The sequence below is a fragment of the Panulirus ornatus genome, chromosome 3 (assembly GCF_036320965.1).
Source record: "Panulirus ornatus isolate Po-2019 chromosome 3, ASM3632096v1, whole genome shotgun sequence".
In the NCBI taxonomy this organism is placed as follows: Eukaryota; Metazoa; Arthropoda; class Malacostraca; order Decapoda; family Palinuridae; genus Panulirus; species Panulirus ornatus.
Window position 1 is genome coordinate 29,480,464 of NC_092226.1, and position 24,574 is coordinate 29,505,037.

Here is a 24,574-nt window from a genome sequence, read left to right on the forward strand (position 1 = left end):
AGGTGCTACTTCCGTGTAAGGGTGGTGGATGGTTGGAATAAATTAACTAATGAGATAGTGAATGACAGCAATTTACATGAGTATAAAAGGCTATTTAATGGTATAGAAAGTTTAGAATAAGAAGCCCCCATTAAATGTAGAGCTCTTTTCTAGTAATAAACAAATGCAGTAGGTAATCATAAATAAGTAAACACACTCACTACTTGGCTTAGTCTGGAGTGAGTGTGTTTGTGTGTTTATATACACACATGAGTAAAGGCACAGCACATACACATATGGTTAAGTGATGGGGCAACAAGACATGATAGAACTTTGTGCAATGGCATTACTGTAATCAATGAGGTTAGAAGGTGCTGCTGCCTTGGTACAGGCTCAAAGTTGGGAGTAGTTTTGAATATCAATGCCTCAAGGGGATACTCAAGTTTTCTGGAGTACTAAAGTTTCACCCAGCCTTCACATGTTATCCTCATTACTATGATATCCTTAAAAGTGGAACAGAAGGGGTAGGCATTGCCCAACTCTACCAGGGTAAAAGTAGTTTTCTAAATACAGACAAACACTTGAGGTTTGCTAGGGTTTTAGTTTTGTGGACAATTTGGGAATCCCATCATCTCTCGAGAAATATTGCAATGGAGTTGCTTTCTGCCAGTGGCCTGTTAAGGGTGAGGCAAAAAAAGCTAAGAACTGACACTGGAGTCTACCACTTGTACTGTTAAGTAAAAGGGACAAGAAATTGAAGTTGACGGCACTGAATGATAATAGGATGACTATTGAGAGTAAAAGTAGGGAGCTTGTGGAGAAATTCAAATGTTATAGTTTGGATGAGCTAGGTATTGGCAAAACCCACATCTTTGGGAAGGGTGCATGTAGTGAAAATGGAAATAATGAATGCAAGTTATGGGAAGGCATGGAATGAGGAATGGTATGGACAGGAATGTATGAAAATAAAGAAAGGAAGAGAGAAAAAGGATGTGCAATTGTGCTTACATCCTGAGTATGGGAGGGTCTTGCAGAGCATGAATGGAATGGATCAAGAATAGTGAGCATGAAAGGAATGATTAGAATTGTGAAGCATGAGTATGTGTAAATGCATTAGCGAATATGAAGATTGCATGAGATAAGAAAGAAATGAAGCATTTCTAGAGAAATTTGAATGACTGCATTAATGGTTTTGAAAAGGAGACAAAGGTGGTTGAATTGGGTGATATGAATGCAAAGGTGGGATATGATGAAACTGGCAAGATACTTGGTAAGTGGGAAGTGCTTGGAGTAAATGATAATGGAAGTTATTGTGTGGATGTCTGTGCTCGGAAGGGTTTATTCCTTGGAAACACCTTTTTTTCAGCACAAGCTGATACACAGGTATACATGGATGGAAAATGATGGAAGAGAAAAACTAAAGCATATGATTGACTATGCAGCAGTGTGTGAAAGGTTGAGAAATGGTGTGCTAGATGCTAGAGTTGTGACAGGATTCTTTGAAGACTTTGACTATTTTGTTGTTCTTGTGGAGGTGAGGATCACAGAGTGGAGGTATGGTGTTAGGAAGGATGGAGAGGTAAAAAAGTAGGCAAGTACGTTCAGAAATGCTGTGACAGAAAAGAAAAGACTTGTGGTAGATTGCTTGAAAGAAACACATCTGTAGATATTCAGCAAAGGAGGAGGGAAGAATATGAGATGTGTAAGCAGAATGTTAAGAAGCTGACAAAGGAAAGAAGGAAAGCAAAGAATAAGTAGACAAAGATTTTGAAAGAAAGTTGACTGACAAATTAAAGAAAAATAAGAAAGAGTGCTGGAAAGAGGTGAAAAGGAAAGAAATGGATGGAATAGTGGGAATGTAAATGTGAGAAGTAAGGCAGAGGAGTTGTTGAATCAAAAGGAAGAAGTGAAAGGAAGATGGAAAGAGTATTTTGAAGAAATAATGAATGAGGGAGAAGGTGAGATAGCAGTTGTTACATGCATGGACATGGAGGATGGAAGGAAAAGGATACAAAATACAAGGGTCTAAAGCAAGAACAGAAGTAAAAAGGGCAACAATGAGGCTAAAGGTAGGAAAGGCACCTAAAGTGGATGGGATTATGGCTGAAGTGCTGAAGTATGGAGGAGAAGGTGTAACACTTCCTTTATTCAAAGAAAAGGGTGTTAAGGATGTATGTAGCAATCATAAGGGAATAATTCTGTTACACATACCAAGAAATGGGTATGCAAGAGTGTTGATTGAGAGTGATGGAAGAGAATGAGTGCAAAATAAGTAAGGAGCAAGGGGGGTTTTAGGAAAAGAAGGGGATGTGAGAGGGGCAGCTGGAGGGATGTCTGATCACTATCTTTTGGAGGCGAAGGTGAAGCTATGCGGACATTTTCAAAAGAGAAAATGTTGGGGAGAAGAGAGTGGTGAGAGTAAGTGCACCAGGAAAGGAGACTTGTATGATGAAGTACCAGGAGAGATTGAGTGTAGAATGGCAAAAGGTGAAAGCAAATGATGTGAGGGGAGTGTAAGAGAAATGGGATGTATTTAGAGAAGCAATGATGGCATATGCAAAAGATGCATGTGGCATGAGAAAAGTGGGAGGTGGGCAGATTTCAAAGGATAGTGAGTGGTGGGATGAAGAAGTAAAGTTGTTAGAGAAAAAGAAAATTGAGGTGTTTGGATGCTACTTACAAGGAAGGTGTGCAAATGACTGGCAGATGTATAAAAGAAAGCAGCAGGAGGTCAAGTGGAAGGTGCAAGGGTTGAAAAAGAGGGAAAATAAGGGTTGGGGTGAGAGAGTGTCATTAAACTTTAGGGAGAGTAAAAAGTTTTTTAGAAGGAGGGAAATAACGTGCATAAGACAAGAGAACAAATGGGAACGTCGGTGAAGGGGGCAAGGGGGGAAGTGATAACAGGTATAGATGAAGCAAGAAGGAGATGGAGCAAGTATTTTGAAGGTTTGTTTAATGTGCTTGATGAAGAGTGGCAGATCTAGGGTGTTTTGATCAGGGTGGGTGGTGTGTGAAGTGAGAGGGTCAGAAAGAATGATTTGGTTAAGAGAGAAGAGGTAATGAAAGCTTTGTGAAAGATGAAATCTGGCAAGGCAGCGGGTTTGGATGGTATTGCAGTTGAATTTAAGAAAGGTATTAACTGTGTTGTTGATTGGCTAGTAAGGATATTCATTGTATGTAAGGATCATGGTGGTGCCTTAGGATTGGCAGAAAGCATATGCACAGTGTCATTGCACAAAGGCAAAGGGGATAAAGGTGGGTGTTCAAATTACAGACACATATGTTTGTTGAGCATTCCTGGGGAAGTGTATGGGAGGGTATTGATTAAGGGGGTGAAGGCATGTACAGAGCATCAGACTGGGGAGAAGCAGTGTGGTTTCAGAAGTGGTAGAGGACTTATGGATCAGGTGTTTGCTTTTGAAGAATGTGTGTGAGAAATACTTAAAAAAACAGAGGGATTTGTATGTTGTCTTTATGGATCTGAAGAAGGCATATGATAGGGCTGATAGATATGCTTTGTGGAAGGTTTTAAGAGGATATGGAGTGGGAAGTAAGCTGCTAGAAGCAGTGAAAAGTTTTCATCAAGAATGTAAGGCATGTGTGTGAGTAGGAAGAGATGAGAGTGATTGGTTCTCAGTGAAGATCAGCAGGGGTGTGTGATGTCCCCATGGTTGTTCAATTTGTTTAAGGATGAGGTGGTTTATGAGGAAAATGTAAGTTTTGGAGAGAGGGGTGAGTATGCTGTCTGTTGGGAATGAGAGGGCCTGGGAAGTGAGTCAGCTGTTGTCGCCGATTATGCAGCACTGGTGGCTGATTCGAGTGAGAAACTGCAGACGTTGGTGACTGAGTTAGGAAAAGTGGGTGAGAGGAGAAAGTTGCGAGTAAATGTGAATAAGAGCATGGATATTAGGTTTATTAGGGTTGAGGGACAAATTAGATGGGATGTAAGCTTGAATGGAGAAAAACTGGAGGAAGTGAAGTTATAATTATCTGGGAGTGGACTTGGCAGCAAATGGAACCATGAGAGGAGAAGTGAGTCACAAGGTGGGGGAAGGGAAGAAGGTTCTGGGAGTGATGAAGAATGTGAGGAAAGAGAGAATGTTATCTCAGATCAAAAATGGGTGTGTTTGAAGGAATAATAGTTCCAACAATATCATATTGGTTGCAAGGCATGGGCTATAAATAGGGTTGTACAGAGGAGGGTGGATGTGTTGGAAATGTAATGTTTAAGGACAATATGTTTTGTGAAAGTAATGCGTAGGCAATGAAAGGGTAAGAGAGATGTGTGGTATTAAAAAAAGTGTAGTTGAGAGAGCAGAAGAGGGTGTGTTGAAATGGTTTGGACATATGGAGAGAATGGGTGAGGAAAGGTTAACAAAGAGGGTATATTTGTTAGAGGTGTAGGAAACAAGAAGCGGGAGACCAAATTGGAGGTGGAAGGATGGAGTGAAAAAGATTCTGAGCGATCGGGGCCTGAACATACAGGAGGGTGAGAAGTGTGTAAGGAATAGCGTGTACTGGAATGATATGGTATACTGGGGTCGACATGCAGTCAATGGACTGAACCAGGGCATGTGAAACGTCTGGGGTAAACCATGGAAAGATGTGTGGGGCCTGGATGAGGATAGGGAACTGTGGTTTCAGTGCATTACAAATGACAGCTAGAAACTGAGTGTGAACGAATGTGGCCTTTTTAGTCTGTTTTCCTAGTGCTACCTTGCTGAAGCGGAGGGAAGCAATGCTGTTTCCTGTAGGGTAGGGTGGCACCAGGATTGGATTGAGGGCGAGCAAGTATGAATATGTACATGTGTATATGTATATGTCTGTGTATGTATATGTGTATATGTTGATATGTACAGTATGTGTATGAGTATCTATGTATACGTATGTGTGTACAGGAGTGGATGGGCCATTCTTCATCTGTTTCCTGTTGCTATCTCAATGATGCAGGAAACGGCGATCAAGTATAATAAAATACGATAAAAATAAACTTTTTTAGTAATTTTCTTACTTAATTTCATTATGTCGTCTAGTTTCTCTAACCCTACTCCTCTCAATGAATTGTTCAACCCTCTTGCTTAATTTCATGCTGTCTTTGGGTTGCTCTGTCCCTACACCTCTCAATTAACTGTCCAATGTCTATCATTGCTTTGTTTTAAAAACTTAAAGGTTGTAATTTGGTCATCCCTCGCTCCTTTTGTCAAGGTGAGCAAATTAAATCCCCTATACTTTCACCATAAATAAGCTATCTTAATTCTGGTATCATCTTTGCTGCCTTCCCCTGGATCTACTCTAAATAGCTCTTTGCTCTTCTTTAGGTATTCTGACCAAACCTGAGAAGCATATTCTAGTTTTGGCCTTTAGTAGGATATGAACAGCTTGCTGAATATTTTCTTATCCACACACTTGAAAGCTATTCCAGTACTTGTCAGAAGACTAATGTGGGACTCTGACCACAGGTTAGGGATGATGTCGACTTCCAAGCCCTTCAGACAGAGGATACTGAATCTTATCAATAATCACAATGAGGCCTTCTTTCACTGTATCCTATCCTCATTACTTTACAGTTGCTTACTGAATTTCATTAACCAGATATTAGACCAAATGTAGAGTTTGTTTAGGTCCTGTGGTAAGTTGATGCAATCCTCCTCACTTTTCACTTCCCTCATGCCCCCTTTACATTATCTGTAAACATATTCAGGTAAGAGCCCATACCTTCAGGCAAGTCACTTAAAAAGATCAAGGAGATTAATGGTCCCATAATGGAGTCCTGTGGCACTCCATTGGTTATCTCATCCCATTTGGAGAAGGCTCCTCTGATGTACTTTCTTCCCTTCCACCAAGATAATTGATCCATCAAGAGTTTCCCCCTTATTCCTGACTAGTGAGTGAGCTCCTTAATCTGCCACACATGCAGTACAGTGTCAAACCCTTTTTGACTGTCCAGATACAAACAATCCACTATGCCTCCCTTTTGTCGAAGATGGTGCTCACTCTTTTGCAGGGTTCCATGAGATTTGTTACAAACAGCATCCTTTCCCTAGAATTGTGCTCTCTCTCACTTATGGTAATTTCTCCTTAATAGAAAGTCATCTATTTGCTTTTCAATTATGTTTTCTAGAGCCTTAGAGATCATCCTTGTCAGCAAGACTGGTCTGTAGTTCAGTGCTTGATCCTGGTTTCCTTATAGACAGGTAAGACTGCTATTTTCCACTCCTTTGGTGCTCTGCCCCCCAACAGTGACAGCTTTGGCAGTATTTCAAGAGGTTTATCAAGTGTGTCTGCACACATTTTCAGCACATAGTGATATTTCATCAGGGCCATGAGCCTTGTGCGGGTCAAGACCTTTTAGTATTATACTAATGTCAAATTTTTTTAAAACCTCCTTCCTATATAATTCTATCTCACTGATATGAGGCTATAGTGTCTTCCACTGTGAAAACACATCAAAACTTGTTATTATTCAATTCCTTATATATCCTTATATCATCCTCAACAATTCTACCCTCTGAATCCCTTTGCATGATTAGCTGCTATTTAACTGATAACTGATGAATTTATGGAAAAGTTTCAGATTTTCTCCTACCTTGTCCAAAATATTCTTCTCAAACTTTCTTCGTTCCACCTATCTTATTCTCCTGGTATGGTTGTTCCATACTCTCTTACAACTTGCAAATGCTGCCTGGCTGGAGTACCATCCATACTTATGCCACTATACATTTTGAAGCTCCTTTCCTTTTTGATATATTCTATCAAACCATTATTTCCTTCTTCCTACTCCCTCTGTATTTGATGCTAGAGGTACCCATGTTCCTACCCCTTTTTTGTAAATTTCATAAAACCTCTCACCACAATGCCCTGGTTCCTGGCTAGTGAACTTTATTTCCAATCTTTGTAGCCAAAGAAATCAATGCATAATACGTGTGAAACATTATGATACATGGTCCTACAACTACTGAGAAATTTTTGCCTGACCTGCTAAATGCTGGTAGCCCTGATGTCATAAGGGTGTCACATCTGCTATTAGCAACACATTCTGTTAACTACTGAGGGAATGCTGTCTATAGTAATTGCTTTGACATGTCACTGAATCCATCATGCTGCTGCATTTCAGTGAATGCCAAGCTGCCAGGCAATATGACAGATGCTGTAAGCCTTATTCTGGAGGGCTTCAATAGCTTTGTATTTTGCCTGCGAGGCTGCCATCACAATTGGCAAGACCACAATACTTGTGGAATACAATGACTATGTTAGCTGAAATGCCACAGTGTGGCACATTCCATGAGTCTAGAAATGAACTGTGAACCTCATCTCAGGTTTTGCAATATTTGCTGTGGTGTTCAGACCTGATGGACCAACCACAGCCAGTCTTGCCAACCCTCCAAAAACATCAAGATCAAGAGCTGGTTGAATAATTACAGAAGGAACTTGACCAAATGTGTGCCAAATTTTTTTACCCGGTGTATATCAACCTTCATACTCTGTGTCCACTGATCAAGTGCTGAGCTTCTCCTTTTGCACCTCCCTGCCCAATACTGTCATCTGATTCAGTAAGTGTAAAAGTCCTTTCCTGCAAATGAACAGCCACCAAAATTGCTTCTTCTACACCTCTGTGTCCATAGCACTATTGCCAAAAGATTCTGTATGTGTTTTTGTCCTTTCCCATAACTAAACAAGCTCTAGAACATCAGACCCAAGCCCACCAAGAAGGCGGTGATACCAGCTCAAAATCATCAGTGACCTGGCCTTCAGGAGGCCTGGGATGTCCCAGAATTTGGGAGATGATACTCAAAAATAAAGTAACTGATCAGTTACCAAAAGATGCAAATGAACAAAAATCTTACAGAGATTTATCATTATGTCATCTTTCCTGTCATGTAGGGCCTTCAGGTCCACTTCCCTAGTCCCCCATCCAGAAAACAAACATTCCCAAGGGCCCATGTCAGCTCTTGGCAGCCCTAATCAGACCTTATTTGTCTTTTAATGAATTCAGTTTCTTTCTTGGATCCCCTCTAGTAAACTGAATTTTTCTTAACACCCAGGGACTATCTTTAACAGATCCCTAAGTTCCTCTCGCAACTCATGACACCCTTTATGATACTGAACTGATTCCTCAGTTCCTTTTACTCCCCTAAATGTGTTAACTTCTTGTCCTACTTGTTAAAATTTTCCATAACCTTCTCCAAACATCTGTTCTCTGGTGACTCCTTTTTTATCTTTCCCTCTAGTCTCTTTCTTGTGGATCGTGATAAGACTGACTGGTCTTGGTACATTCCCATATTTGAGTCCATACCAGACTGTAGTCCAATGTGAAGCAAGAAAAGCTTTTGTATAATATCCGGCTTTGTGAATGTTTGTTGATAAGCTTACCCTAGCTTTCCAGTTTAATTTCTATGCCTTCTTTAACAGTAATAAAGCCTACTATCACAAAATAGCCTCAATCATGAGGAAAATTTACATCTTTAACTCATAATGAATGATGCCTTTTGGTTACATTGAAAACAAGTCTGAGCTGAACATTTATATCGTAAAACTTTTTCCTAACAACCAGGAATTATCTTTCTCAGATCCCTAGGTTCCTCTCAACTCATGACACCCTTTATTATCTTGAACTGATTCCTCAATTCCTTTTACTCCTCTAGTTGTGATAACTTCTTGTCTTGCTTTTTAAATTTTTCATAACTTCTTCAAACATCTGTTCTGTCATGACTCCTTTTTCATCTCTCCCTCTAGCCTCTTCCTTGTGGATTTTGTTTTGATTGACTGGTCTTGGTACATTCCCTTATTTGATTCCATACCAAGCTGTAGTTCAATGTGAAGCAAGAAAAGCTTTTGTATAATATTTGGCTTTGTGAATGTTTGCTGATAATCTTGCCTTAGCTTTCCAGTATAATTTCTATGCCTTCTTTAACAGTAACAGTAATAAAGCTTAAGATCACAAAATAGCCTCAATCATGAAAATTTATACCTTTAACTCACAATGAATGATATTGTCTTTTGGTAAAAATGAAAGCATAACTCCCTTTTGTCAAGTCAGGGCTGCACATTTATACCATAAAACTTAGCTACACTTGTTCACATCCCAAATGTTTGTCTCAGTCTCTTAAAAACTGAATTTCCTTAAAAGGAAAAAGAAAAGCATAATAATAATAATAAAACAGTGATTCACTGAAGGTAGCAACACTTAAGGGCATTTGATATGAATTTTAGAAGCCTAGACTCTCATGCCTTATCAAACTCCCTAAATTTGGCTTACTCAAACTTACCATTCAATGCTTATGTCACTCAGGGACCCCCTTCACACACCACACCTCCATTTCTTGCACATAATTGGCTTCATGAGCAGTAGACTCTCAAAAATTTTGAATTAAAAGATAGTCCTGCCTGGAGGGACTGTATGTGCGTGTGTATGTGTATGTGTGTGTGTGTGTGTGTGTGTGTCTAAAATATCAGTAGTACTGTACAAGTACATTTGTAAATTACATATTCATCATTCAGGGATACTAAAAATTTCAATACTGTTACTGATAACCAAGTTAATAAAAAGTTTAATATCACATCTGATTAATTCAATTATAGAAGGTTTCAATATGAATTTAATGAAAATTACAAAAGCTGATTTTATCCACAAACATCAAAATAATCATAAAGAAGTAATCAGTGCAAATGAAAAGGTCATTGTCACTTACCAAAGCCAATTAGAATTTATATAAGCTCCTGGGTGATATTGCTTCAATCGATGGCTATTGTACTGGCAGACTTTAGTTAGGAGATCCAGCCACTCCTTCTCTTCTACACAATTCGTAGCCTGATAAAGAGTATTACACTGTTGGATCTAAAAGAAAGACTATACAGATCCAAAACATAAAAGCCATCATTTTATTAAAAGTAAATAATATTGGTGAAGGGTGGTATCCCTCTGTGAAGAAATCAGCTTTGCATTCAACTACCTCCTCTAAACTAAATAGGTAAAATGGTGGTGAACTGAAAAGAAAAACACAACACATACCTGCTCACACATTATACTGGATGACAAATTCTACAGCCAAATGGTGAATTATACAAGTTGAGATATATTTTTAAGCAGTAAGTATAATTTTTTGCTAGTCAGAGGCAACATATCATAACTACTTTGGCAGGCATGACCTTCTAAATCATCCTTGCTTACAAAATGAAAAAGTAAGCACTTATATCACCTTCATAGGTAAGTTTTCACTGTAACACACTGGACATGGGCTTAGGATGTGAATATGTTAACTGAAATGATGTAAGTGCATGAACCACCCCAAACAACTGATACCAGTATGTATACATATGTATAAACATATATATATATATAAATATTTATTTATTTTTTTTATTATACTTTGTCGCTGTCTCCCGCATTAGTGAGGTAGCGCCAAACCCCCCCCCCCATACCATGTAATCCCCAAGCCAAACGAAAATATACATACCTACACGTTTTCCCAGGGTTTCCCCCGACGCTTCACATGCCTTGTTAAATCCACTGACAGCACGTCAACCCCGTATACCACATGCTCCAATTCATCTATTCTTCCCCTCCTTTCACCCTCCTGCATGTTCGGGCCCCCGATCAACAAAATCTTTTTCCTCCATCTTTCCACCTCCAATTTGGTCCCCCTTTTCTCCTCTTTTCCCTCCACCTCCGCACATAACCCTTTTGGGTCAATCTTTCCTCCTCATTCTCCCCATGTGACCAAACCTTTTCAAAACACCCTCTTCTGTCTCTCAACCACGCTCTTTTTTTTCCACACTTCCTCTTCCCTTACTTTACTTACTTGATCAAACCACCTCACACCAACTTTGTCCTCAACATCTCATTTCCAGAAATCCATCCTTGCGCACAACTCTATCCATACCCCACCCTCGCAACCTACAACATTTTGGAAACTATTCCTTCAAACATCCCCATTTTTGCTTTCCGAGATAATGTTCTCGACTTCCACCCATTCTAAAGGGCTCCAAAAATTTTTGCCCCCTCCCCCACCCTAGATCCTTTTTCCGCTTCCATTTTCCCACCCCTCCCAGATCCATCCCAGATATCTAAAACACTTCATTTCCCTCCTTTTTTTCCCCATTCAAATTCCCTCCCAATTGACTTGACCCTCAACCCTACTGTACCTAAAAAACCTTTGCTCTTTTTCACTTTTACTCTTAATTTTTTTTCTTCTTTCACACACTTTACCAAATCTTTCACCGGGCTTCTGTAGTTTCTCACAGAATCACCCACCAGCGCTGTTCATCAGCGAACAAAAACGACTCATTTCCCAAGCTCTCTCACCCCCAACAGCTTCATACTTCCCCCTCTTTCCAAAACTCTTGCATTCCCCTCCCAAACAACCCCATCCAAAAAAAATTTAAACAACCATGGAGAATCACAACCCGTGCGCAAACCTCATTCATGAGAACCAATCCTTTCCTCTCTTCTTACACGTAACATGCCTTGCATCCTCGAAAAAAATTTTTCACTGCTTCTAAAACTTGCCTCCCACACCATATATTCTTAACCCCTTCCACAGAGCCCTTAACTCAGCATATCCTTTCCAGATCCATAAATGCTACATACAAATCCATTTTTTTTTCTAAGTATTTCTCACATACATTTTTCAAAGCAAACACCGATCCACGCACCCCTCTACCACTTCTGAAACCACACTGTTTTCCCCCAATCTGATGCTCGTACTGCCTTCACCCTCTCAATCAATACCCCCCCATAAAATTTTAAACCAGGAATACTCAACAAACTTATACCCTTGAAATTTGAGCACTCTTCTTATATATATATAATATATATATATATATTTATTTTAATATTATATATATATTTTTTTTTTTTTTTCATACTATTCGCCTTTTCCTGCTTGCGAGGTAGCGTTAAGAACAGAGGACGGGGCCTTTTAGGGAATTCCCACTGGCCCCTTCTCTGTTTTTTCTTTTGGAAAATTAAAAAAAAAAAAAAAAAAAAAAAAAAAAATTTGAGGGAGGATTTCCAGCCCCTCACCCCCTTTCCCCTTTTAGTCGCCTTCTACGACAGCAGGGAATACGTGGGAAGTTTTCTTTTTCCCCTATCCCCAGGGATAATAATATATATATATATATATTATATATATATATATATAAAATTAATATATAATATATATATATATGCAAGGTTTTGGAAAGAGGGGCAAGTATGAAGTTGTTGGGATAAAAGGGCTGGGAAAGTGAGCAGTTTTTTCGCTGTAAATACACGCTGGGGGTGTTCATTGAAAAACTCAGAAGCGGTGATGATTTGGTAAATGTTTAAAAGAAGAAAGTTAAGAGAAAAAGTGAATAAGAGCAAGGTTTTTAGGTACAGAGGGTTGAGGGTCAATTAAATTTGGGGAGGTGAGTTTGAATGGAGAAAAAGGGAGGAAAGTGAAGTGTTTTAGATATCTGGGAGTGGATCTGGCAGCGGATGGAACCAGGGAAACGGGGAAATGGATCATGGGTGGGGGGGGGGGTGAAAATTTTGGGAGCCTTTAAGAATTGTGGAAGTCGAGAACATTTCCGGAAAGCAAAAATGGGGGATGTTTGAAGGGAAAAGTGGTTCCAACAATGTTTTAGGGTTTCAGGCGTGGCTATGGTGAGTTGTGCGCAGGGGGATGGATGTGCTGGAAATGAATGTTTGAGGACAATGTGTGGTGTGAGGTGGTTTGATCGATAAGTAACGTAAGGGTAAGAGAGATGTTGGAAATAAAAAGAGCGTGGTTGAAGAGCAGAAGAGGGTGTTTTGAAATGGTTTGGGGCACATGGAGAGAATGATGAGGGAAAAATTTACCAAGAGGAATATTGTCGAGGGGGGGGAAGAGGGGAAGGGGAGACCAAATTGGGGTGGAAAAAAGGAGTGAAAAAGATTTTGTGTGTCGGGGCCTGAACATGCAGGAGGGGGGAAAAGGGGGGCAAAGAATAGAGTGAATTGTAGCGATTGGTTACCGGGGGTTTATGTGCGTGTGGATTGAAACAAGGTTGTATGGGGTGGGTTTGGGGCCCTTTCTTTCGTCTGTTCCTTGCGCACCTCGCAAACGCGGGAGACGGACAAAATATAAAAAAAAAAAAAATAATAATTATATATATATATTATTTTTATAAAAATATATATATTAAAGGGAAGGGGGCGGGGGGCTGGAAATCTTCCCCTTTTCTTTTTTTTTTTTTTTTCCAAAGGAAGGAACAGAGAAGGGGGGCCCGGTGGGTGTTTCCCCCAAACCAGTCCCTGTTCTTTAAGCTACCTCGTGAGACGGGAAATGGGAACAGTAGAAAGAAAAAAAAAAAAATATAATATATATATTATAATTATATATTATAATATATATTTTAAAATAATATAAAAATATATATAAAATTTTTTTTTTTTCATTCGCCATTTCCCGCTTTTTTGAGTTTTCGAAAAACAGAGGACTGGCCTTGGGGAAATCCCACTTGGCCTTTTTCTGTTCCTTCTTTTTGGGAAAAATTAAAAAAAAAAAGAGAGGGGAGGATTTCCAGCCCCCCGCTCCCTCCCCTTTTATCGCCTTCTTTGACACCAAAAGGGGAAAACGGGGAAATATTCTTTCTCCCCTATCCCCAGGGTATTATATATTATCGATTGGGGAAGAGCAGGTGGTTTTAGAAGTGGGAAGGATGGTGGATCAGGTGTTTGCTTTGAAGAAGTATGTGAGAAATACTTAAAAACAAATGGGGTTTGTTGTAGCATTTATGGATCTGGGGAAGGCATTTGATAGAGTTATAGAGTGCTCGTGGAAGGGATTTAAAAATATTTGGTGTGGGGGGCAAGTTGTTAGAAGCAGTGAAAAGTTTTTTTTTCAGGGGTAAGGGATGTGTACGTGTAGGAAAGAAGAAAGGATTGGTTCTCAGTGAATGTAGGGTTTTCGGCAAGGGGTTTTTGTGATGTCTCCATTTGTTTAATTTTTTTGGATGGGGTTGTTAGGGAGGTGAATGCAAGATTTTTGGAAAGAGGGGCAAGAATGAAGTCTGTTGGGGATGAGAGAGTTGGGGAAGTGAGTCAGTTGTTGTTCGTGATGATACACGCTGGGGGCTGATTCATGTGAGAAATGCGAAGTGGTAAATGATTTTGGTAAAGTGTGTGAAAGAGAAATTAAGAGAAAATGTAAAAAGAGCAAGGTTATTGGTACAGTAGGGTTGAGGGTCAAGTCAATTGGGAGGTAAGTTTGAATGGAGAAAAACTGGGGGAAAGGTAAAGTGTTTTAGATATCGGGGAGTGGATTGGCAGGGGATGGAACCAGGGAAGCGGAGGAATCATAGGGGGGGGAGGGGGCAAAAATCCTGGGAGCCTTGAAGAATGTGGGGAAGTCGGAACATTATTCGGAAAGCAAAAAGGGTATGTTGAAGGAATAGTGGTTCCAAAAATGTTGTATGGTTGCAGGCGTGGGCTTTGGATAGAGTTGTGCGCAAGGGGGTGGATGTGCTGGAAATGAGATGTTTGAGGACAAGTGGGGTGTGAGGCGGTTTGTTTGAGTAAGTAATGAAAGGGGTAAGAGAGATTTTGGGGAAATAAAAAGAGCGTGGTTGAGAGAGCAGAAGAGGGTTTTTTTGAAAGGGTTTTGGGCACAGGGAGAGAATGAGTAGGAAAGATTGACCAAGAGGATATAGTTCGGGGGTGGGGGGAACGAGGAAATGGGAGCCCAAATTTGGAGGTGGAAAATGGATTTTGAAAAAATTTTGGTGACGGGGCCTAAACATGCGGAGGGTGAAAGGGGGCAAGGAATGAGTAATTTGGGATCGAGGGGATCCCGGGGGTTTTGAGTGCTGTCAGTGGATTGAATCAGGCATGTGAAGCTCGGGGTAACCAGGGAAAGTGTGTAGGTAGTATATTTCCTGTGTGGATGGGGTAATAATGTGTATGGGGTGGGTTGGGCCTTTCTTTCGTCTGTTCCTTCCCTACCTCGCAACCGGGAGACGCGCAAAGCAAAAAAAAAAAAAATATATATATATAAATAATATAATATAAAAATTTTTTTTTATTTTAAAATATATTAATTATATATGGTGAGGTCCCTGAGGTTTTGGCGAAGCGGCATAGTGCCATTGAAAAAGGGCAAAGGGGATAAGAGTAGTGCTCAAATTACAGAGGTTAAGTTTGTTGAGTATTCCTGGAAAATTTATAGGGAGGGTATTGATAGAGGGTGAAGGCATGTCCCCAGCTCAGTTTGGGGGAAGAGCAGTGTGGTTTCAGAAGTTTTAGAGGATGTGTGGATCGGGTGTTTGCTTTGAAAAATGTATTGAGAAAATACTAGAAAAGCAAATGGTTTGTATGTAGCTTTTGGACTGGAAAGGCTACGATAGAATTGATACAGATGCTCAGGGAAAGGTATTAAAATATATGGTGGGGAGGCAAGTTGTTAGAACAGTGAAAATTTTTTTCGAGGATGAAAAGAGTGTACGTGTGGGAAGAGGGGAAAGTGTTGGGTTCTCAGTGAATTTTGGGTTTGGGGCAGGGGTGCGTGAGTCTCCAGGGTTTGTTTAATTTTTTTAAAGGATGGGGTTGTTGGGAGGGAAATCAAGAGTTTTGGAAAGAGGGCAAGTATGAGTCTTTTTGGGGATGAGAGAGCTTGGAAGTGAGTCAGTTGTTGTTCGTGATGAACAGCGCGGTGGTGATTCATGTGAGAAACGCGAAGCTGGAACTGATTTTGGGTAAAGGTGTGAAAAAGAAAGCTGAGATGAATATGAATAAGAGAAAGGGTTATTAGGTAAAATAGGGTTGAGGCAATCAATTGGAAGGTAAGTTTTGAATGGAGAAAAGCGGAGAAGTGAAGTGTTTTAGATATCTGGGAGTGATTGGGAGGGATGGAACCTGGAAGCGGAAGGAATCATGGGGTGGGGGGGGGGGAAAATTTCTGGGAGCTTGAAAAATGTGTGGAAGTGAAATTTTATTCAAAAGAAAAAATTGGTATTTTTAAAGGGAAAATAGGGTTTCCCCAAACAATGTTATGGTTGAAAGGTTGGGCTGTAGACAGATTTGTGCAAAGGGGGTGGATGTGCGGGAAAGAGATGTTTGAGGAAAAATGTGGGGAGGTGGTTTGATTGAGTAAGTAATGAAAGGGAAAAGAGAGATGGTGAAATAAAAAGAGCTGGTTGAAAGCAGAAGATGTTTTTTTAAAAAGGTGTGGTTGAGAAGCAAAGAGGGTGTTTTAAAAATGGTTTGGTCACATGGAGAGAATGATGGGGAAAGATTGACCAAGAATATATGTTCGGGGTGGAGGAACGAGGGAAGTGGGAGACCAAATTGGAGGTGGAAAGAGGAGTGAAAAAGATTTTGGTGATGGGGGCCTAAACATGCAGGAGGGTGAAAGGGGGGGCAAGGAATAAGTAAATTTAAAAACGATGTGTATACCGGGGGGAGTGCTGTCAGTGGATTAAACGGGGCATGTGAAGGGTTTCTGGGGTAAACCATGGAAAGTTGTGTGGGGCCTAAAATGTGGAAGGGAGTTTGGGGTTTTTGGGCTTTTTTTTACCCAGCTAGAGACCGAGGGAAAAAGGGGGCCCCCCCCCCCCCCTTTGTTTTTTTTTTCCCCTAGAAACTATTCGCACACATGTGGGGGGAGGGGGTTGTTATTTCATGGTGGGGGGGAGCGGGGGGGAATTAATAAGGCAGACAGTATGACATACTTGCCCCTCTTTCCAAAACTCTTGCATTCACCTCCCTAACAACCCCATCCATAAACAAATTAAACAACCATGGAGACATCACACACCCGTGCCGCAAACCTACATTCACTGAGAACCAATCACTTTCCTCTCTTCTTCCACGTACACATGCCTTGCATCCTCGATAAAAACTTTTCACTGCTTCTAACAACTTGCCTCCCACACCATATATTCTTAATCCCTTCCACAGAGCATCTCTATCAACTCTAGCATATGCCTTCTCCAGATCCATAAATGCTACATACAAATCCATTTGCTTTTCTAAGTATTTCTCACATACATTCTTCAAAGCAAACACCTGATCCACGCATCCTCTACCACTTCTGAAACCACACTGCTCTTCCCCAATCTGATGCTCTGTACATGCCTTCACCCTCTCAATCAATACCCTCCCATATAATTTACCAGGAATACTCAACAAACTTATACCTCTGAAATTTGAGCACTCATTCTTATATATATATATATATATATATATATATATAAAAATATATATATATATATATATATATATATATATATATATATATTTTTTTTTTTTTTTTTTTTTTTTTTTTTTTATACTTTGTCGCTGTCTCCCGCGTTTGCGAGGTAGCGCAAGGAAACAGACGAAAGAAATGGCCCAACCCCCCCCCATACACATGTACATACACACGTCCACACACGCAAATATACATACCTACACAGCTTTCCATGGTTTACCCCAGACGCTTCACATGCCTTGATTCAATCCACTGACAGCACGTCAACCCCTGTATACCACATGACTCCAATTCACTCTATTCCTTGCCCTCCTTTCACCCTCCTGCATGTTCAGGCCCCGATCACACAAAATCTTTTTCACTCCATCTTTCCACCTCCAATTTGGTCTCCCTCTTCTCCTCGTTCCCTCCACCTCCGACACATATATCCTCTTGGTCAATCTCTCCTCACTCATTCTCTCCATGTGCCCAAACCATTTCAAAACACCCTCTTCTGCTCTCTCAACCACGCTCTTTTTATTTCCACACATCTCTCTTACCCTTACGTTACTTACTCGATCAAACCACCTCACACCACACATTGTCCTCAAACATCTCATTTCCAGCACATCCATCCTCCTGCGCACATCTCTATCCATAGCCCACGCCTCGCAACCATACAACATTGTTGGAACCACTATTCCCTTCAAACATACCCATTTTTCGCTTTCCGAGATAATGCTCTCGACTTCCACACATTTTTCAAGGCTCCCAAAATTTTCGCCCCCTCCCCCACCCTATGATCCACTTCCGCTTCCATGGTTCCATCCGCTGACAGATCCACTCCCAGATATCTAAAACACTTCACTTCCTCCAGTTTTTCTCCATTCAAACTCACCTCCCAATTGACTTGACCCTCACCCCTACTGTACCTAATAACCTTGCTCTTATTCACATTTACTCTCAACTTTCTTCTTCACACACTTTACCAAACTCAGTCACCAGCTTCTGCAGTTTCTCACATGAATCAGCCACCAGCGCTGTATCATCAGCGAACAACAACTGACTCACTTCCCAAGCTCTCTCATCCCCAACAGACTTCATACTTGCCCCTCTTTCCAGAACTCTTGCATTCACCTCCCTTACAACCCCATCCATAAACAAATTAAACAACCATGGAGACATCACACACCCCGTGCCGCAAACCTACATTCACTGAGAACCAATCACTTTCCTCTCTTCCTACACGTACACATGCCTTGCATCCTCGATAAAAACTTTTCACTGCTTCTAACAACTTGCCTCCCACACCATATATTCTTAATACCTTCCACAGAGCATCTCTATCAACTCTAGCATATGCCTTCTCCAGATCCATAAATGCTACATACAAATCCATTTGCTTTTCTAAGTATTTCTCACATACATTCTTCAAAGCAAACACCTGATCCACACATCCTCTACCACTTCTGAAACCGCACTGCTCTTCCCCAATCTGATGCTCTGTACATGCCTTCACCCTCTCGATCAATACCCTCCCATATAATTTACCAGGAATACTCAACAAACTTATACCTCTGTAATTTGAGCACTCACTCTTATCCCCTTTGCCTTTGTACAATGGCACTATGCACGCATTCCGCCAATCCTCAGGCACCTCACCATGAGTCATACATACATTAAATAACCTTACCAACCAGTCAACAATACAGTCACCCCCTTTTTTAATAAATTCCACTGCAATACCATCCAAACCTGCTGCCTTGCCGGCTTTCATCTTCCGCAAAGCTTTTACTACCTCTTCTCTGTTTACCAAATCATTTTCCCTAACCCTCTCACTTTGCACACCACCTCGACCAAAACACCCTATATATATATTTCTTTTCTTTCTTTCATACTATTCGCCATTTCCCGCATTAGCGAGGTAGCGTTAAGAACAGAGGACTGGGCCTTTTAGGGAATATCCTCACCTGGCCCCGTTCTCTGTTCCTTCTTTTGGAAAATTTAAAAAAAAAAAAAAAAAAGAAAAAAAAAAATTGAGGGGAGGATTTCCAGCCCCTCACTCCCTTCCCTTTTAGTCGCCTTCTACGACAAGCAGGGAATACGTGGGAAGTGTTCTTTCTCCCCTATCCCCAGGGATAATATATATATATATATATATATATATATATATATATATATATATATATATATATATATATATATATATGCAAGAGTTTTGGAAAGAGGGGCAAGTATGAAGTCTGTTGGGGATGAGAGAGCTTGGTAAGTGAGTCAGTTGTTGTTCGCTGATGATACAGCGCTGGTGGCTGATTCATGTGAGAAACTGCAGAAGCTGGTGACTGAGTTTGGTAAAGTGTTTGAAAGAAGAAAGTTAAGAGTAAATGTGAATAAGAGCAAGGTTATTAGGTACAGTAGGGTTGAGGGTCAATTCAATTGGGAGGTGAGTTTGAATGGAGAAAAACTGGAGGAAGTGAAGTGTTTTAGATATCTGGGAGTGGATCTGGCAGCGGATGGAACCATGGAAGCGGAAGTGGATCATAGGGTGGGGGAGGGGGCGAAAATCTGGAGCCTTGAAGAATGTGTGGAAGTCGAGAACATTATCTCGGAAAGCAAAAATGGGTATGTTTGAAGGAATAGTGGTTCTAACAATGTTGTATGGTTGCGAGGCGTGGGCTATGGATAGAGTTGTGCGCAGGAGGATGGATGTGCTGGAAATGAGATGTTTGAGGACAATGTGTGGTGTGAGGTGGTTTGATCGAGTAAGTAACGTAAGGGTAAGAGAGATGTGTGGAAATAAAAAGAGCGTGGTTGAGAGAGCAGAAGAGGGTGTTTTGAAATGGTTTGGGCACATGGAGAGAATGAGTGAGGAAAGATTGACCAAGAGGATATATGTGTCGGAGGTGGAGGAAACGAGGAGAAGTGGGAGACCAAATTGGAGGTGGAAAGATGGAGTGAAAAAGATTTTGTGTGATCGGGGCCTGAACATGCAGGAGGGTGAAAGGAGGGCAAGGAATAGAGTGAATTGGATCGATGTGGTATACCGGGGTTGACGTGCTGTCAGTGGATTGAATCAGGGCATGTGAAGCGTCTGGGGTACACCATGGAAAGATGTGTAGGTATGTATATTTGCGTGTGTGGACGTATGTATATACATGTGTATGGGGGTGGGTTGGGCCATTTCTTTCGTCTGTTTCCTTGCGCTACCTCGCAAACACGGGAGACAGCGACAAAGCAAAAAAAAAAAAAAAAAAAATATATATATATATATATATATATATATATATATATATATATATATATATTTTTTTTAAACTATTCGCCATTTCCCGCGTTAGCGAGGTAGCGCGAAGAACAGAGGACTGGGCCTTTTTTGGAATATCCTCAACTGGCCCCCTCTGTTCCTTCTTTTGGAAAATAAACAAAAAAAAAACGAGAGGGGAGGATTTCCAGCCCCCCGCTCCCTCCCCTTTTAGTCGCCTTCTACGACACGCAGGGAATACGTGGGAAGTATTCTTAATCCCCTATCCCCAGGGATATATATATATATATATATATATATATATATATATATATATATATATATATATATATATATGTATATGTATACAATGACATGCATATGTATGTATATGTGTATATGAGTGGTTGGGCCATTCTTCATCTGTTTCCTTGCGCTACCTCGCTGATGTGGAAAACAGTGGTTAAGTATGATTATAAAGTGCTCATCCTCCTTGTAGACTCAGATTGGGATGTCTAAATGTGTGTAGATGTAACCAAGATGTGAAAAAAGGAGAGATAGGTAGTATGTTTGAGGAAAGGTACCTGCATGTTTTGGCTCTGAGTGAAACGAAGCTCAAGGGTAAATCGAAGAGTGGTTTGGGAATGTCTTGGGAGTAAAGTCAGGGGTTAGTGAGAGGACAAGAGCAAGGGAAGGAGTAGCAGTACTCCTGAAACAGTTGTGGGAGTATGTGATAGAATGTAAGAAAGTAAATTCTCGATTAATATGGGTAAAACTGAAAGTTGACGGAGAGAGATGGGTGATTATTGGTGCATATGCACCTGGGCATGAGAAGAAAGATCATGAGAGGCAAGTGTTTTGGGAGCAGCTGAATGAGTGTGTTAGTGGTTTTGATGCACGAAACCGGGTTATAGTTATGGGTGATTTGAATGCAAAGATGAGTAATGTGGCAGTTGAGGGAATAATTGGTATACATGGGGTGTTCAGTGTTGTAAATGGAAATGGTGAAGAGCTTGTAGATTTATGTGCTGAAAAAGGACTGGTGATTGGGTATACCTGGTTTAAAAAGCGAGATATACATAAGTATACGTATGTAAGTAGGAGAGATGGCCAGAGAGCGTTATTGGATTACGTGTTAATTGACAGGCGTGCGAGAGAGACTTTTGGATGTTAATGTGCTGAGAGGTGCAACTGGAGGGATGTCTGATCATTATCTTGTGGAGGCTAAGGTGAAGATTTGTATGGGTTTTCAGAAAAGAAGAGTGAATGTTGGGGTGAAGAGGGTGGTGAGAATAAGTGAGCTTGGGAAGGAGACTTGTGTGAGGAAGTACAAGGAGAGACTGAGTACAGAATGGAAAAAGGTGAGAACAATGGAAGTAAGGGGAGTGGGGGAGGAATGGGATGTATTTAGGGAATCAGTGATGGATTGCACAAAAGATGTTTGTGGCATGAGAAGCGTGGGAGGTGGGTTGATTAGAAAGGGTAGTGAGTGGTGGGATGAAGAAGTAAGACTATTAGTGAAAGAGAAGAGAGAGGCATTTGGACGATTTTTGCAGGGAAAAAATGCAATTGAGTGGGAGATGTATAAAAGAAAGAGAAAGGAGGTCAAGAGAAAGGTGCAAGAGGTGAAAAAGAGGGCAAATGAGAGTTGGGGTGAGAGAGTATCATTAAATTTTAGGGAGAATAAAAAGATGTTTTGGAAGGAGGTAAATAAAGTGCGTAAGACAAGGGAGCAGATGGGAACTTCAGTGAAGGGCGCTAATGGGGAGGTGATAACAAGTAGTGGTGATGTGAGAAGGAGATGGAGTGAGTATTTCGAAGGTCTGTTGAATGTGTTTGATGATAGAGTGGCAGATATAGGGTGTTTTGGTCAAGGTGGTGTGCAAAGTGAGAGGGTTAGGGAAAATGATTTGGTAAACAGAGAAGAGGTAGTAAAAGCTTTGCGGAAGATGAAAGCCGGCAAGGCAGCAGGTTTGGATGGTACTGCAGTGGAATCTATTAAAAAAGGGGGTGACTGTATTGTTGACTGGTTGGTAAGGTTATTTAATGTATGTATGACTCATGGTGAGGTGCCTGAGGATTGGCGGAATGCGTGTATAGTGCCATTGTATAAAGGCAAAGGGGATAAGAGTGAGTGCTCAAATTACAGAGGTATAAGTTTGTTGAGTATTCCTGGTAAATTATATGGGAGGGTATTGATTGAGAGGGTGAAGGCATGTACCGAGCAGTGTGGATTCAGAAGTGGTAGAGGATGTGTGGATCAGGTGTTTGCGTTGAAGAATGTAAGTGAAAAATACTTAGAAAAGCAAATGGATTTGTATGTAGCATTTATGGATCTGGAGAAGGCATATGATAAGAGTTGATAGAGATGCTCTGTGGAAGGTATTAAGAATATATGGTGTGGGAGGCAAGTTGCTAGAAGCAGTGAAAAGTTTTTATCGAGGATGTAAGGCATGTGTACGTGTAGGAAGAGAGGAAAGTGATTTGGTTCTCAGTGAATGTAGGTTTGCGGCAGGGGTGTGTGATGTCGCCATGGTTGTTTAATTTGTTTATGGATGGGGTTGTTATGGAGGTGAATGTAAGAGTTTTGGAAAGAGGGGCAAGTATGAAGTCTGTTGTGGATGAGAGAGCTTGGGAAGTGAGTCAGTTGTTGTTCGCTGAAGATACAGCGCTGGTGGCTGATTCATGTGAGAAACTGCAGAAGCTGGTGACTGAGTTTGGTAAAGTGTGTGAAAGAAGAAAGTTAAGAGTAAATGTGAATAAGAGCAAGGTTATTAGGTATAGTAGGGTTGAGGGTCAAGTCAATTGGGAGGTAAGTTTGAATGGAGAAAAACTAAAGGAAGTGAAGTGTTTTAGATATCTGGGAGAGGATCTGGCAGCGGATGGAACCATGGAAGCGGAAGTGAATCATAGGGTGGGGGAGGGGGCGAAAATCCTGGGAGCCTTGAAGAATGTTTGGAAGTCAAGAACATTATCTCGGAAAGCAAAAATGGGTATGTTTGAAGGAATAGTGGTTCCAACAATGTTGTATGGTTGCGAGGCTTGGGCTATGGATAAAGTTGTGCGCAGGAGGGTGGATGTGCTGAAAATGAGATGTTTGAGGACAATGTGTGGTGTGAGGTGGTTTGATCGAGTAAGTAATGTAAGGGTAAGAGAGATGTGTGGAAATAAGAAGAACGTGGTTGAGAGAGCAGAAGAGGGTGTTTTGAAATAGTTTGGGCACATGGAGAGAATGAGTGAGGAAAGATTGACCAAGAGGATATATGTGTCGGTCGGAGGTGGAGGGAACGAGGAGAAGTGGGAGACCAAATTGGAGGTGGAAAGATGGAGTGAAAAAGATTTTGTGTGATCGGGGCCTGAACATGCAGGAGGGTGAAAGGTGGGCAAGGAATAGAGTGAATTGGATCGATGTGGTATACCGGGGTTGACGTGCTGTCAGTGGATTGAATCAGGGCATGTGAAGCGTCTGGGGTAAACCATGGAAAGTTGTGTGGGGTCTGGATGTGGAAAGGGAGCTGTGGTTTCGGGCATTATTGCATAACAGCTAGAGAGTGAATGTGAACGAATGGGGCCTATGTTGTCTTTTCCTAGTGCTACCTCACACACATGAGGGGGGAGGGGGATGGTATTCCATGTGTGGCGAGGTGGCGATGGGAATCAATAAAGGCAGACAGTGTGAATTGTGTGCATGGGTATATATGTATGTGTCTGTGTGTATATATATGTATACATTGAGTTGTATAGGTATGTATATTTGCGTGTGTGGACGTGTATGTATATACATGTGTATGGGGGGTGGGTTGGGCCATTTCTTTCGTCTGTTTCCTTGTGCTACCTCGCAAACATGGGAGACAGCGATAAAGCAAAATTAATAAATAAATAAAATAAAGTATATAAGTTTAAATGACTCTATGATACAAAAGAATGTTTTAGAGACATGTCCCATGACTGCACAATTCTCACCCTGTCATGAAATAAGAAGTAAAAGAAGAAATAACATAAGTAACTGCCATATCTATGATCTTCCACTCACTGCTAATTTCCTGGACATTTACATTTCTTTATCTCTTCAAAGTTTCTCCTTACTTTTACCTTCCCTATTTTCTATGCCTTGCAACTACTTCCCTGAGGAGTATTATGCATAAAACAACCTTATTTTCAATGAGAGTACATCTTTAATGGAATA

At 40.9% G+C, this 24,574-nt stretch overlaps 1 protein-coding gene across 1 annotated transcript in view; it reads right to left on the reverse strand.

The window, feature by feature from the left end:
* LOC139761823 (ras GTPase-activating protein 3-like) overlaps window positions 1-24,574 on the reverse strand; it is a 165,459-nt gene that overhangs the window by 56,730 nt on the left and 84,155 nt on the right. Inside the window, exon 5 of the mRNA XM_071686327.1 lies at window positions 9,669-9,787. Coding sequence (XP_071542428.1) covers window positions 9,669-9,787 — 119 coding nt within the window. The remainder of the gene's footprint in view (window positions 1-9,668; window positions 9,788-24,574) is intronic.